The 15409-nt window shown below is 37.0% G+C and overlaps 1 protein-coding gene across 1 annotated transcript in view; it reads left to right on the top strand.

Annotated features, from left to right (window-relative positions):
* COMMD10 (COMM domain containing 10) overlaps positions 1-15184 on the top strand; it is a 110067-nt gene extending 94883 nt beyond the window's left edge. The window contains exons 5-6 of the mRNA XM_026069476.1: positions 13935-13994; positions 14643-15184. Coding sequence (XP_025925261.1) covers positions 13935-13994; positions 14643-14681 — 99 coding nt within the window. The 3' untranslated portion in view covers positions 14682-15184. The remainder of the gene's footprint in view (positions 1-13934; positions 13995-14642) is intronic.
* Positions 15185-15409: the final 225 nt, after the last annotated feature.

Below are 15409 nucleotides of genomic sequence, written 5' to 3'. Positions count from 1 at the left end.
GTGGGATGGGCTCTCTGTCTAAACAGGTAAGATACCTAATCTTTAAGAAGATGAGCTAGAACGACCATTATAGAGGTACTACAATTTAATGCTAAAACTGTTTAAAATAGAACTGCAGTTAGATTGCCCGCTCTCAGCCTTCTCTGTTTCAAACTAAACAAACCAATTCCCTTAGCCTCTCCTTGTGTGTCGTGTACTCCAGCCCGCTAACCATCTACATGATAATTTGCTGAACTCCTCCTAGGTTGTTAACAGCTCTGGTGTACCGGGGGTATGCAAAACTGGATGTGCAATCCAGGTGAAGCCTCACGAGTGCCTGGCAGAGGAGAATAACTGCTTTGCTGTGCCCGATGGCTGCGTTCTTCCTAATGCAGCTCACTACACAGTTAAATGTTCTCTTCCTTTCCTGATATGATGGGATATTTTTTAAGGCAAGAAGTGTCCTATTGCATGTAGAACCATTGAAGGTTATATTTCAAAAATTTGGAAGGGAAGGTTTTAATTCTCAAAGGAAAAAGGAATGAAAATTTATTCAGGATCTTCAACATCCTAAAGCTTTCATTCACTGCTGTACCAAACTTAGGTACTGTTGAATGGCTTGCAGCTCTTGACCTCCAATGTGTTTACTTTTGCATTTCAATACTTCCAACATGTAGAAAACACCCACAATTTCTGAAGAAACATTTCAGTCCAAATACGAAGTCTCACTCTGAACCAAAGTTCCTGCTGAAGTAGTAATGCAGTTTGTTCCTCTTAAGATCTCAGGCTGTGTTCTAACATTTTAGTTTTTAACATCTTTGTAGCCTTCAGAGTTAACAAAAACAATGCCATCAAACAACCAAAGAATAAAGGCTACATTCGCCAGTTTGGGAGGTGAATCACCAACTGTCATTTTAACTGTTGGGTCTGCATAGTTCTTAGAAGAGCTCTGTACCCACATTGCCTTTGCCTAATCTAGTTCTGACTAGCTGATGTTTGCAAAAAAGTTTTGTTTTTATAAAGTCAAAAGCATCCTGCAAGACAAACAAAATAATCCAAAAATAAGTGGTTCTCCTACAAAACAGTGCTTTAATCCTTTTCAAATAATGTTTCCAAATATATTGGACCATTAGATCTCATTAAAGCAACCAGGTTGCACTTTTAGTTATTTATTCTTCCACATAGGGCTACAGAATTACTCTCTTAACTTCTCAGCAATCACAAAACTTTTCTCATTCTTGGAATTTCATGGCATCTCTCTTCAAGTATGTATTTAACTGTTAATTCTGTCATTCCCCAGTAAGAGAATGGGGCTGCTGTTAATATGGTTTTTCATAAGAATGCTGTCACACTGAGGCTTCAGCCAAAGTTTCTGACCAGCTTAATCAGTGTATCTGTCAACCATTTGTTTTCCCAGTTTATTTTTCTGCCAGTCAGTGCACACTTTTATACACTGAATGCAGCTAGAGCACTGTCTTGGCACCTAAGTAGGAGGAAATCAATTAAAGCCTAAGCCAGATGGTTTTGTTATGTTTTGCAGGAGGACTGAGAGGAGGACTGACATTCCTATAAAGGTTATCTGTATGAGCATAAGATGATAAACATCCCTGCTATGCTTTAGCAAGGAAACATCCTCCTGGACACACTGGGGTTCATTAAACTCCTAACTTTCCAAGCCTTTGCTACCTCTTTGAGCAGCATGCATTCATCATTTGTAACTAGCACTGGGGGGCTCACTTTTGTGTTTTCCCATACTTGCCCCAGTCCTTCAGATTGACTATGACCTTTGAAAGAGCAGACTTCTGTTAGGTACAACTTCTTGCTCACCTCTGAGACAGGCTGCGTTTGTCAGCAGCGCAATCGCTGTAGACAGTTGCTCAAAGGAGAAGGAAGGAAAGTTATTTACTTTCAAGATGCCCTTTGCATGTAGGCAGAGGGCAAGCTGGGGGATCTAATGTTTATGTGAACTCCTGATACCTGGCACTTGCACTGGCGGAGAAACAAAGAGCTGGTATAAATGTCCCCGAACTTTACGCTCTCAGCTCAGTGATGTGACTCCAGAAGATGCTGCGGTTGTAAAGAATCCAGCCTTGCATACCACGACGCATGTATATGCACAGTGGGATCTGCAGAGACACAGCTGGAAGAGGTGCAATTACTCTATGAGTAATATTTCCTTTTTGCACTATTTGAGAATATAAATGCTCTAGGAAATTGTAGAACCCACRCTAACTAATGATACGCCATAGCAGATATAATGCATCAAAATTCTGACTACAGTACTCCTGTTTGTCTGAACTTGCTGTGAGTAACTGGTGTGAAAAGGTAAAGGTGCTTTGAGATGGAACGCTGATACCTGCCTGACGAAATACAGGGATCACTTTCCTCGAGGATGACTTTTTAGAGTGTCATAGTAAGTGAAGGGGAAGAATTTTAGCCTTTCAGTTGCTATTTTGTCTCTGATGTATGCCTAAATTGAACTTGAGCTAGTTCAGTCTTGCTGACATCCTCACTTTTCTTAGCAAAAAAGTGCAAAAAACATAAAAAATTTCCATTTGAGAAAAGATGGTATGTGGCATCTGAAAGTCATCGTGCAGATTCAAGACAAAGCAATTTATTATGTATGGCTATTCAGACAGTGAAGAGGTATAACAACGCAGAAGAGAATTTACAGATGGTTCAAGATATAGCTAAGTTTTTTCTGAGACTGTTGGAAGATCTTTCTGTTATATAAAGGAAAGCTAGACTTAACAGTCCGCATTTAATCAGTGGGGAGGTAACTGTTATGTCTAACCTATTACCTCAGGATAGAAATTAGCTTTTTTTAACCTACCATACCTGTCTATAATTATTCTGTTTGTTCCCTTTACCATCGCCTCATTATGTATGTCTTGAAAAGAGAAAATGCAGTTGTTTTGGACTTGAATATATTGAAAGTCAGTATTAAAAACAAGCTATTTCAGTATTAGCTGACATAATTTTAATATGAGTAGTGTACTGCAAGTATTATAATTTAATTCTCTCTTTAAAATAATGTCCCATATTAAGAGGACCTATATATATTGAACATCCTCTCTTGACCAAAAGAAAAAAAATGTTCTGTTAAATTCCTCTCTGTAGTAGCACATAAATACTATTTCAAGAGAAAATATTTTAAAGCACTTCCTGCACTTTTATGTTTTTCTTTTAAATCTAAAACCTTTAATAGTCAGCAAAAATATTCTTAGCATTCTCTTCATAAATAAAAGAAGATATAAGAAGAATCTGGAAATGTTCATAACTCCTTGTTAGACTGCAAAGCTAGATATCAATGACTAACCCATATATTACACTTTTGACCTTTTTATTCATCAGTGTAGACAGCATGTTAAGCAAATTATAAGCTTTCAGTATCTTTTGTGATAGATGATTTAACATCTTAAACATCAATTTAAGCATTATTTTATGAAATCCTTCATATGGACAGAATTTATAAACTGATCTGTTTTAAAATTTTAAAATTCCCCTTCAAGAAACTTCTGTATTCAAAAAGATAAAAATGTGAAAGATATTTAAGCATATTTTAAATGTTAAACTCCTGTCTGTCTTTATGAAAAGATTACACCATATAATATCAGTTCTTATTCCTTGTTCTACCATCCCAGTTTTGCATCATGCAGTGTTGAATTGTAAGACAAAAATGTAATCAATTTGGAGTTAAATGGATTTTGTTTTGATAGAAAAACTTAAAAAGCATCCTGGTTTTGATATTAGCTGGAAACATTGTAGCCAGCATGAGTACTGCTTTCCAGCTATCTATAGAATAATCCAAATCTAATACTGTATTCCACTCGTTGCTCACCCTCTTCTAAAGCAATCTGTATGAACTGTAATGAAACAGCACACAGACCTGAGGAAAAAAAAGGATTTGAAACCCTCTTTCAAATAGGTAGCATTAGCCAAAAGTATTTGTTCTTCCCCAGGAAGATACTACCTATATATTTATGTTAATCTCCTGTCTTTAAAGGAAGCTTTGGATGAGTGGTTTGATTTTATGAAAACACTTACACAGCACTTGGAGTGCTTTCCATCCTTACCACTCTGTCCAATTTTCTGTGTAAGCAGTAAGAATTCATACCACATCATTACATCGAGCTTTTAAAGAACTTTTCAGCAGAAGTAATGAAGCAAGAAGAAAAAGATCACTGAAATGTGATTGTCTAAAATCTACATGGCTCATTTCTGCATCGTTAGGATGTGGGTAACCTTTAGGGACACGCTGAGACAGAGAAGTTCTTGGTGGATTGCTTCCTCATTAAGAAGTTGCTTCCTTCTTGTTTGATAGAACCAGCAATGCATCTTGCATTTTGGGTTGTTACGCTGCAGTTATTTCAGTAAAAAAAAAATGTTTTTTGTCTTCTTGTTTCTAACTTGCAGTCAATGAAGAGTCAGTCTTGAATTTACCGAATCATGATCAGAAAAGACCATCCAGTCTTTTTTTAAACCTTTGTAAAAAGGAGCTTTTATGTCTAACTTGAAAAACTTTGCTTTTAAAGGCCTCTTCCAGCAGCTCTTCAGGCAACACTGTTCTGTGTTACTGGAGAGATGCTGGTGTTTGATTGTGTCATGTGCTCAGCGCGGTGATGCCTTTTTGACCACCCTCTGACATCAGGATGGCCTTGAGCCAAGTGGGTAGCCCAGGTTCCAGGCCTTGCTGGGGTGGCTTCTAGCAAGGAGGTACTGGCCACGAGTCTGATATTTATTTGTAAATCATGGGTATTACAGCAAAAGCTGGACATCTGTTCCATTTCTCAGAATACAGTAGAAATAGTAGGCAGTTTCCTAGTGCACAAATATACCTCGCTTTCCAGGCAGCCCTGTTAGCCAGGAGCTCTGCCTTTGATCCCCTGAGGGCCAGGCTGCTAGTTAACACCCCCGGCTTCCCCATGGCTTTCCAGTTGCTTTCAGCCCGGCGATGTGTGCGTGCAGGCACCCAGGTGTTTGCTGGAGCAATTTGCCCAGAGATCAAAGATATGCTTGCTGACAGCCACTAACACCCTTTTAGCACAATAAAAAAATTCATCTTCTCTTTGCCTCTCTGCCCAACAAAATCCAAATTGGTGTTAGTCCGAATGATCCATCCCAAACAGAAGGAAAAGAACTGATTTACAAATTATCTAATCTTGACATTTTGCAAATACTTAAGCAGGTTTTTTAGAAAGGATATTTTCACATCAGTTACATTGATTTCACTTGGATCTAAGTTTCCTTAGATACTTCCTCTCACTGCTGACATCTTTTATCCAACCTCTTTTCTTGTGTCTCAGTAGAAACAGGTTTCAGGTTTTCTGGTGGTGAAGAAAGGCTTTTTGTGGTAAAACAAAAATGCTTTTTTGCAGTAGGGTTTTCTTTTCTTTTTTTTTTTCCAGTACTACAGTGTTGCAGGTAGACTCAGAAACTAACACTGCAAAAAGATAGCAGCTTCTCCCATTCATCTAAAGTCTTCCTGAAGTCATGTTCATCTGCATGATTATACCAGACAAAATTCCTGTCAGAGCAGTTGCTCTAGATGTGGATGCAGACTGCAATAATTCAAATTTCCTCCCCCGGATACAGGAGATTTTATCTGGCTTTTACTTGAGACAGATGGGTGGCTTACTAAGTGGTTTGAATCACAATTTGAGCTTTCTCAAAGTCCAGCTGTCTTCAGACCCAACATTAGGGGCATATCTGATTTGAATGTAAAGGATTTGTAACTCAATATTAATCATGTCAGCTACAAGCAAGCTTTGTGAGAAGTTTTCTAAAACACTCTTTACATTGTTGAGCTGCTCTCTTTGGTAGGAAGTTTTGACCATTATACATCTTTATGTAATAAAATTTGTCTAGTCTGCCTTAGACACTCTAGGGCAGAGCTTCCATCTATGAAGATATTTTTCCAAGTTGCAACGTTTGCTGTTTGAGCCCATAATCTAAGTTTTCAGATGCCGAATGCTGGGCTAACCTTGCTGTTAGTATTTACACTCAATTCTCACAGCCTCCAGGAACTGGATTTTTATTCTAAGGTGATGGAAATATATCACAGCTCTGCCTATGTGACGTCTCTTTAATATGCAGTTTGTCCAAAATGAATTTGGCTGTGATAAATTTGGGAAATAAGTGAGGTCAGAACATTTATGGAGCCAGCAGTAGTTGTTCTGGGAACTGTAGGGAGTTTAAAAACCTGTTCTCTCTGAGCACAGGCATAAGAAAAGTGAATTCCTTATCATTAAAGGTGCATGTGACATTATTATGTCAGTCTTGATGTGAGATATCTTTAGAAATATAAGTATGAACTCACTGGTCTTTGGTGTTTGAAGACTTACATGACAGCCCTGATGGAAATAAATGAAACGCAGAAGTGGAACCCCCTGTTTTCCTTGGACTGTTCATGAACTTTATTTTTGCATACTGTAATTTCTGTGCCAAGCACATTGTGGCATAATGTGAAAGATCAAAAAAACAAACAAACAAACAAATTTCTTCATAGGAATAAAATGATTTAGTGGTCAAAGTACAGTTCTGAATGAAGAAGAAAATGTGTATTCCAGTTGTTTCAAACTACATGTTACGTAAACAATACACAGCAATTAAGATGTGCATGTCTTCCCAAAGACCCTTTCTCCATACCTGATATAGTGAACTTTAATAGGAAGTAGGGGTATATTTGGTTTAAATTTCTAATCAAGTTGTCCTTCGAAGAGCTTTCTGCGATATTAGGAATACAATATAATTTGCGAAATTAGGTGAGAGATGAAATAGGAGTGTTGTTATTAATAGGACCTGTGTTCTTCGATTAGTCAATGGTGTTCTTGGTAAGTGTGTGAAGGCCTTTTAGCAAGTGAAACTAACAATTTTCAGGTACATCTTTTCTTGGATATTATATTTGGCAATTGTAGCTATACATTTTCCTATGGAATCCTAAAATTACAGTGATCCACATTGGTCCACCTGTGTGCTTTAAACTGCTCATGATTAATCCTGTGTGGAGACTAGTGCAGCATCAGTAATGAACTGTATGCACTGTATATACTGTAGTAGTCTTCAAAAAAAGGAAGAACATGTGAGGGTGTGTATGTGAAGTTTGGAACAGGCAAGGGAGAAAGACGAACTCTCATGAGTCATAATAAGTCTTCTGTGAGCCATTTTTTATGTGTAGGTCATAGAGGGAATGAATCAATACAAAAGACCTGCTTTTAAATATTTATTTTGACAGGAATGTGCTAATATGCATTACCACCCATTTTCACAAAAAGCATATTTGTTCACTGTGATATTTTTGTACAAATATATTTAACATAATCTTTGTACTGAAATGATAATGCTACAACTCTTGATTTCTGTTTTTTTTAAGAGTTTTTCCATGGAAATAATTATTTTAAAAACACCATATCCTAATTGGATGTTATTTATAGGGATGTAAGTTCCTAGTAAATTCAAGGCAAAGGAAACCTCTGCCTGGATATAGCTATTTGAAAAAATGTTTTACTATCACCCTTTTGCTTACCAAGGTGGTATTTACTCTGACTAGTTGTGCTGAGGTGAAAACTGGAGTCTTTTGTTTCCCATAGTTTTTTACCTTAAGGGAATTGTCTTGATGTTTAAAATCATTTTTCTCCTTTACTGTGAAGAAAGGCGTCTGTCTGCCTCTAGTGTTCATTGGCCTTCCCAGCCTATGAAGTCTTTCTAGGAATTATATCCCATTTGTCATCTGCAGCTTTGCACCAGTTCAGCCAGCCGTTACTGGATACTTGTGTGAGGGTGGAAAGAAAATGGAGGAGAGAAAATAGAAATGACTGATGTTTCTAGCTGTTGTTTGGAAGTACGTAAGGCATTTCTGCAGGTCTCCCAAGTTTCTGCAGCGTCTCTTGGCTCCCTACCGGACTGGGCAATGAGTTTGTTACAGATATTTTCCATGAATGCATGCATAGATGATCCCATGTCTGCTCAAATAACATTATTTGTATGTATCTCCAATTCACCTATCTTCAGAARCATGTTGATTAGATCCAAGGAATCAACACAGAGGTTCAGGTAGGGATCTTACTCATATGTTGCAAAGGAAGGAAAGACATCCTTAGTATGCTGCTGAGTTTGACCTCCCTCTCAAGGAATTTGAATACCTAAAGTTTATATTAAAAAAAAAAAAAAAAAGGAAAGAAAAGAAATGTACCTTGAAAACAGAGAATGCAGTTTATGTACAAACTAAATCTTAATATATATACCAGGAAAAGAGGGGGTTACTGTGAAAGATGTTGCATGCTGACACTTGAAAATGAATATAATTCAGTCATAAGGCATGGGGTTTTTTTTCCTCTAAGAAAATAATTAATTGGTATTGCAAATGGAAGTAAGCTTGGAAGAAGAATGAAGTCTGAAGGTCAGATTCTTTGATGATGTGAAAGAAGCGTAGTTTGGAATATATTTAAGTTGGTACTTAACTCCCTATGTTCTGTTGAATCCCTTAGCTGAATTACGTCCACCTACTGCCATAAGAATACAGCGAAGTCTTAATTGCTGTCTCTTATGTTCAGATAGATAAGGAACAGGTGTGCCTTAAAGCGATGCTGGTCTGTTTTAACACATCTGCTTTTCTTACCATGCTGCAGTTCTTCTTCCTGTCCAAGCAGCTGAAACTTGCTGATAAATTCTGTGGGACACAACTTCTGACCCTCTTCCCATCTGTCTATGCCTAGGCAAATGCCTCATTCTCCAGGGCCCAAGGAAATTTTAAGGAAGTCTGGACTGATGTAGCACCAGCATGGATAGGTCCCCAGGGAAATGGAGGCTGCTCAAAGTCAACTGGGGCCTATTTAGGAATGTGCCTGAATTTGGCCCTAAACTTATTAGTTTAATTATCCATATCCTTTCATTGTTTCTGAGAATATAAAGAGATCTCATAGGAATAAATTGGAAAATGAAAAGTAAATATGAAAAATTCCATCTCTTAAACCTAATTTAGAAGTTGTTGAAAGCAGCATTAAGGTTCTTTTAGAATATGGAGACTGTGGGGTTTGTGTTGCTTCTACTTAGTTACTGCTAACAAACCTCACTGAATATACTATGGGTTTTTTTTACATGTACTTAGTCATATAGCGTTATCATTATCAGTAGACATTTAGATGTACAAATCAGCCTGTCCCTCCATCTGTTTGCTTCAAAGTACTTGGCATTTTTTTTGCAATGTAGTAAAAGTAGTTATAGCTTTGCAATTGAGAACTATTACAGCAATATCAATTTTTCTTATTCCAGTTAGCTTTTAACCCAGAAGTTTGCCTGTTATTTATAACTCCTAGTACGTGTGTGGGGTGGGGGAGTTAAGTGTGTGGAATAAGGCTGGGCAATAAATATGATTGCAAAACTCTGTCATTACTAATAAAGCCTTTTGCAGTAGTATAGTAAAATAGAAATATCTAGAGCATAGGATTAAAAAAACCTCTATGATTATAACCAGAATTTTGCCTGTGCTTTCTGCAGTATTTTAAGTAGACATATTTTTTGCATGGTTTCCACAGAAACACTTTGCAGCAAGAAGGTATTCATGTTTAAAATAAATTGTTAGCCAAGGCTATGGGAAGTTGGAGACTCTGCTTTACATCTTGTGTAGCTGAATCTGTGTCACCCAGGCTGACAGTTATGTTTTGCTAAAAGTTTACCCAATTATCTTCTGGTGGGTTTAAGCTTAAATGTCTATTAAGCAGTTGTGGTCATCTTGTAGAATTATCCATACATTCAGGATGGCTTTTTGGATAGGGCAGTGTATTGATGTTGACTAAGAGCAGGAAGATTTTATCCTCATTTCCTTTTCTGCCCCCTCCACACACACAAAGATTTTATTTTTGAACAGCTTTGTTAGAGACTGGTGAAGATGTTACGCTTTTATAAATGATCCTAGAGAGTAAATGAGAAGATAGGGAAGAGTAGAAAACAACCTCAATCAATTAAGCTTATTAGGATTTTACAGTAATTCTTAAGAGGCTGTAAATTGGAAACTGATACATCTTTGGGATGAGAGAAGAGGCAGAATGAAATAATATTCTGTCTAGATATATAAAGGCAAAATGGCATTAAAACTTAATTTTAACACTTAAACACATATTCACTAGTGATATGTGGCCAAATATGTTAAATCATACATTTCAGAAAACTTATTACCTAGAAATAGATCCAGCAGGGATGTTAAGATTTGTCTTGTGCAAGATGTTCAGTTGGTACAGTCATTGCCAGTAGTAAATGTAATGTTCTGTCATGGTTAACAGCAGATGAGCGCATTGAACTTAACAGCAACTTTATTTAGTTGAAAATGCTGCAAACCACCTCTTTAGCTATGCTAGTTAATAAACATATCACTCCAGAGCTGTCCCAAGCTCTCCTTATGGAATATTGATTCAGACAAACAGCCTGTCTCCATGTTTTGCAGGCTGTCCAAAGAATAAACGTTAGGTATTTTAGAGATTTCTCTGTCTTCATAAGAATGACATCTCTCTGCAGCTATGTTTCTCAGATGCTCTGAAGCTGTCACTGTCAAGGGCAAAGCTCTCAAAAGGAGAAGCTGGGGCTTCTGCAGCCACAGGGCCAAAGTTTGGGATCTACTTAGAAAAGGGATTAGTGTGTCTGAGTGTGAGAATAAGAATGGACTGTAAAACTTTAGTTGTCTTTCACATGAAGATAATAATAGCAAAGAGAAAATGAGGTGGAAGAAATGAAGGAAAGAAGAGAGTGAAGATGAGGAACAGAAGGGGAAAAAATAGAGAAATAAGAAAGAGGAAAAGCAGATGATACACTTGGTATAAGGATGAAAGAAGTTACATGTCCAGCAAATTATTATTTTCTTATTTATGTTTTGGGAAATGCGTATTAGGTCAGAGACAACATCTGAAAACCTATATGTATACATATAAGAAGGCAGCTTTACTTTTTGTAAATAGGCTGAGACTCTCCCTGCACATGGTAACATTTAATTAAGTCAGTTAGCTGAAAGTGATAATTCTTATGTTTTAGTTATGATATGGTTGAAAAAATACTGCGGTTTGTAATTTTGTATCCTTATCTGAGCAAAATTCCTTAAAATAAATGAGGAATTTTGTCTGCTCTGGGGGCTTTAGCACAATTTGATCTGCACCATGATTTTGTTTAGTACTGTTTAACTGATTAATTAAAGAGCTGGATTGTAACCTAGTCCTGTGATGCAGTGTTTTAATTATGGTCGTTTGTGTTCAACTGCTTGTGTTCACACAGAGTATGGGAAATAAGTGAATAACGGATATGTCAGCTAAAAATGTGAGGCCAATCAGCCTGCTCAGGCACAGATTTTTCTTGTAGGGACCTAGTTTGGATATGATGGTTTTGTGGTCTAAACAGGAACTCCTAATGGTGTGATAATGATCGCTGGGCACCTTCTTCAAGGCACTGATACCTGTAAGAAACATACTGTTGTAAAAATAACATGTTTAGCTAGTGCCACACTTTGTCACTGTTCTTTGTGGCACTGTTCTCTGCTGAAGGGATATAGTAGATGTACCATGTTTTTCCACACAGAAACAATTCTGTTTTAGCAGAGGATTGTGCAGATGTACAACATGCTTCATTAAAGATTCTGTTATATTTATATCTTCTCTTCCATCAAAAACCCTAAAAAAGCAAAAACCTAGTCTGGCACAAGATTTTAGACTGCATGCTTTCTTTTGGATCTCCACAGACATTTGCCTGCCACAAGGGAACATAAATTTTGTCTGAGTTATCAAGCTGCGACTCTTAAGTAGTAATGGGAAAAAGAGATCTCAGCCTGTTAATAAAAGCATGCTGATTTTTTGCAATATAAAAGGAACTTGAATTGAAAGGACCACACTTTTTTGATTTGCCTACCTTAACTTGTAACTTTTAGTAGCTACTGTATTTAGAGGAAAATATGCAATACAAGCTTTTCAGTTTCTGGGTATATGTGTGAAGTCGATCTTGATTGCTGATCTGAAATGGTACCAGAAGATGCCAGTCTTAACTGATACATTGAACTCTGATAAACGAGGTTTGGTGGATGAAGCTGTGCTTGGTCAGAGGTGCTGGACACCCAACCTGCCCTGCTGCTGGAGGCAGCATCAAACTGGTGCTTCTTAATCCCTCAGTCTCTTCTGACAGACTCCCTGCAAGAGATGACCCTAACTTTATTCATTGTGACTGATAAACTTTAAGATATATGATATCTTCCTTTTATCCTGATCCTTTTCTTTTCGGTTTTAATTACTGCCATTCAGACAAACGCTGAAATCCTCCTGGAATTGCAAATGCCAAACCTTTGGGCTGAAATGCTAGATCCATTTGCTATTAATGTATCTCGTCTTTCCTCTACCCCCTTTCTTTTTCTGAAGAAACCACTTGTTTGCTTTCTCTTGGTTTCTTAGCTGATAGAATGCTTTTTAAAATGCTTTTACTGCCCTGTCACTGCATTATGCTTTTTGGAGGGAGGATCAGCTGGATCATGGCAAAGAGAAGTGCTGCTYTAGTAGTTTTAGTTTGTATTCACCATACACTTCCCAGAATTGCATTGTTCCTTCCCAGAGGGGGAAGATTTGTCTCTCATACAAATCACTGGTCCTTTTCTAGGCTTTTGTAGCCTTCCTGAAATTGCTGGAAAGTTTCCTTCTTTCTGCAGAGCGGGGAGGAGGAATTGCACCAGACAGGCTGGCCCCAGTCATTTTATCCCTTTCCTGTGTCTTATAATTCGTTTTTGGAACAAACATCAGACAGTACCTATCCTGAGTTCCCAGGACTTCTACCGCTTTTGTAAATTTGTTGCACCAAGGTTGGCGGTGTTTTTTGACTTACATCCAAAAATTGCATCAGTGCTACAGTATACAGAATCTGGCCCCCAGCCTTGTCTGTATGCAAAAGTATCCTTGCTAATTTAAGCTGAATTGTTAACGAGCATTTTTCTACTGACTTAAGTGGTACATCGAGTTGGTACTAGTTTATCAAAATCAGTGTGTATACATTATTTCAACTGATGCTACTTTTGTGAGTAGGTACATCCACAGACTCGGTTTTCACAGAGCCTTGTTAGTGTTTATGGAAGTGCAACTGTTATCCTCAGGAACGCCTCCAAGCCTTGGAAAGTCTAGCAGCAACACAGAAGATGTGCAGCAGTAGTTAGAAATTTGCTTAAAAGAAAATAAAGTGGCAAAGCAAAGTAGAAGGAATAAGACTAAACACAGTTTGGATATATTGGTACTATTATTGAAATAACTGGCAGGCCTTAAACTACCTGTTTCATGTAAGCAAGTTAAGCAGGATAGAAATTTTAGTTTAACCCCCTTCCCCAGACATCAGCATATGCATGCAGAGGATTATTACCACCATCTGTTTTATCCACAGTAGTTTCCATTGGTTGTGTTATTTTGCTTTTTTAGTGTTTAAGCACTGCTTTGAAGCTGTTGTGTTAATGGTTAACTTTGGCTGAATCTGTGCGTAAGTGCCTGTAGCACTCTCAGCATGCTAAGGTCATAACTGTTAGATTAATGAATGGCAGTATTAGCTCTGTGCTGGTGCAGTACATTAATGGCTGTGCAAGTTCAATCAAATACACTACTGACATTGTCTTTATATAATGGTATTTACCAGCTCCTAGATGGACTGCTGAGAAAAAGGAATATAATCTTTCGTTTTTATCTATGACTTAAAAATAAGGTAACAAAATCATTGTTATAGGTTATTTTATTATTATAATTTGCAGTAAGGAAATAGATGTATCTGTAGACTTATTTTCTTCACTAAAATGAAATATGCATATATGAGGGACATTGTGCTCAATGGAAAGAAAACTAAGTGGTGCAAACATTTTATCTTCCATGTAGCTTAAACTCGCATCCTGAAATAGTTCCAATTATTCAAAGAGCAAAAAAAGTACCCTTATTACTTCCTTTCTTTTTCTTTTTCCTTCGCAGAACCTGAAGAAAGTGTTTGCAGAATTTAGTCATCAGGAGCTGTTTGAGTTCTATAACAAGGTCTGTAGATTTTACAATACTATACTTCCTTTGTAAACACCGTATGCTGCTCAGCAGGAAGCATTGCCTACATCAATTAGATCTAATGAAACTGGAAGGAAAATGGATCCAGTTTTAATTAAAGCTGTTGGATTTGTTTGATCATACAAAGCATTCTCAAAAAGAGTCTGTGTGTTCAGAGTTGGAATACATTGATATATAGGGTTTGGGTCATTCTGAGCATACCTGGCTGCTAGATCTGGAAGACTAGCTGATGATTAACAATGAGCTCTTTGGAAGGAGCGTCTTTGTCTTATACCTCCAGTCAAAATGCCAGGCTCATAATGCAGTCAAAATGAACTCTATTATTTTTTTACCTTGTTATTATGCATTGGAAAGTCACAGCAAAACAGCTGTGCATGTAAAAAAAAGGCAGTATTTAGACTGTTTCTTTAAAATTTGAATATTTAAACTGCAGCAATGAATTCTAATAGCTTCATGTAAAAACAAATATTCGTGAGTACACGATTTTTTTATTGCTGTATGAATAGATTTAGTATGCATAGTTGAAGACACTGGAATGTGAGTTTTTTTTTCTGTTTGCATGTTTCTAAACAATATTTTATATGAGTGGTGGGTTTTTTTCTCTCTTTTTGTTCCTTTAAATAGCTGGAGACTATACAAGCACAGCTGGATTCCCTTACATGATGTTTTTGAAGACTTATTTCTTCATCACACTCCTGCCACCTCATTATTTTGAATTGAAGATAGATTGCCAAGCTGCGTTTGCTGAAGGATTCAATGGGTTGCTTCCTGTAAAATTATATGGCTTATCTCCTTTTAGACTAGTAACATTAGCCAAGGGAGAGTGTTGTTAAAAGTTCTGAAGGTTCGAATGGACTTTCTCTTGTTCTTCTGAGCATTTGTGAGGAATGGTTTTACTTGCAGAAAAAAAGAGAATGGTACCCTCCTTCAGAGATTTGTTTTTGTCCTGTTACATGTGATGTTTGATTCCAGTGGAAATTTGCATACTAGTGAGGGACCAGGAATAAAATTTATCTTTTAGACATAAAAGGAATATAAAACTTTACTAGTAACAGTAGTAATAAAATATATAGCTAATGAAATCTCTGTCTTTCTGAATTGTTATTCACATGATTGATAATGCTTATTATAAATTTGTCAAAATAAATTCAGAACATAAAAATGGATTTTTTTTAGTTTGGGCAATTTTAATTTTATTTCATTATCTTTGTTCTTTGTTTTTGTTTCTCTAAATAATCACATCATCACTGATTTCAGTGTTTACTTTTGGCACTGAGAATAAGTATGACTTCTGAGCACTATGTGCATACCAATAAATCATAAGTAATATGGTGTAGAACTGTGAGGAGAAAGCTCAGAGTGTATAACAAAGAACACTGAAATAGTAAGAT

This window comes from Apteryx rowi, unplaced genomic scaffold (genome assembly GCF_003343035.1).
Source record: "Apteryx rowi isolate R43461 unplaced genomic scaffold, aptRow1 scaffold_299, whole genome shotgun sequence".
NCBI classification, from domain to species: domain Eukaryota; kingdom Metazoa; phylum Chordata; class Aves; order Apterygiformes; family Apterygidae; genus Apteryx; species Apteryx rowi.
Note: the sequence above shows the minus strand (reverse complement) of the source record. Positions and strands in the feature narration are given on the sequence as shown.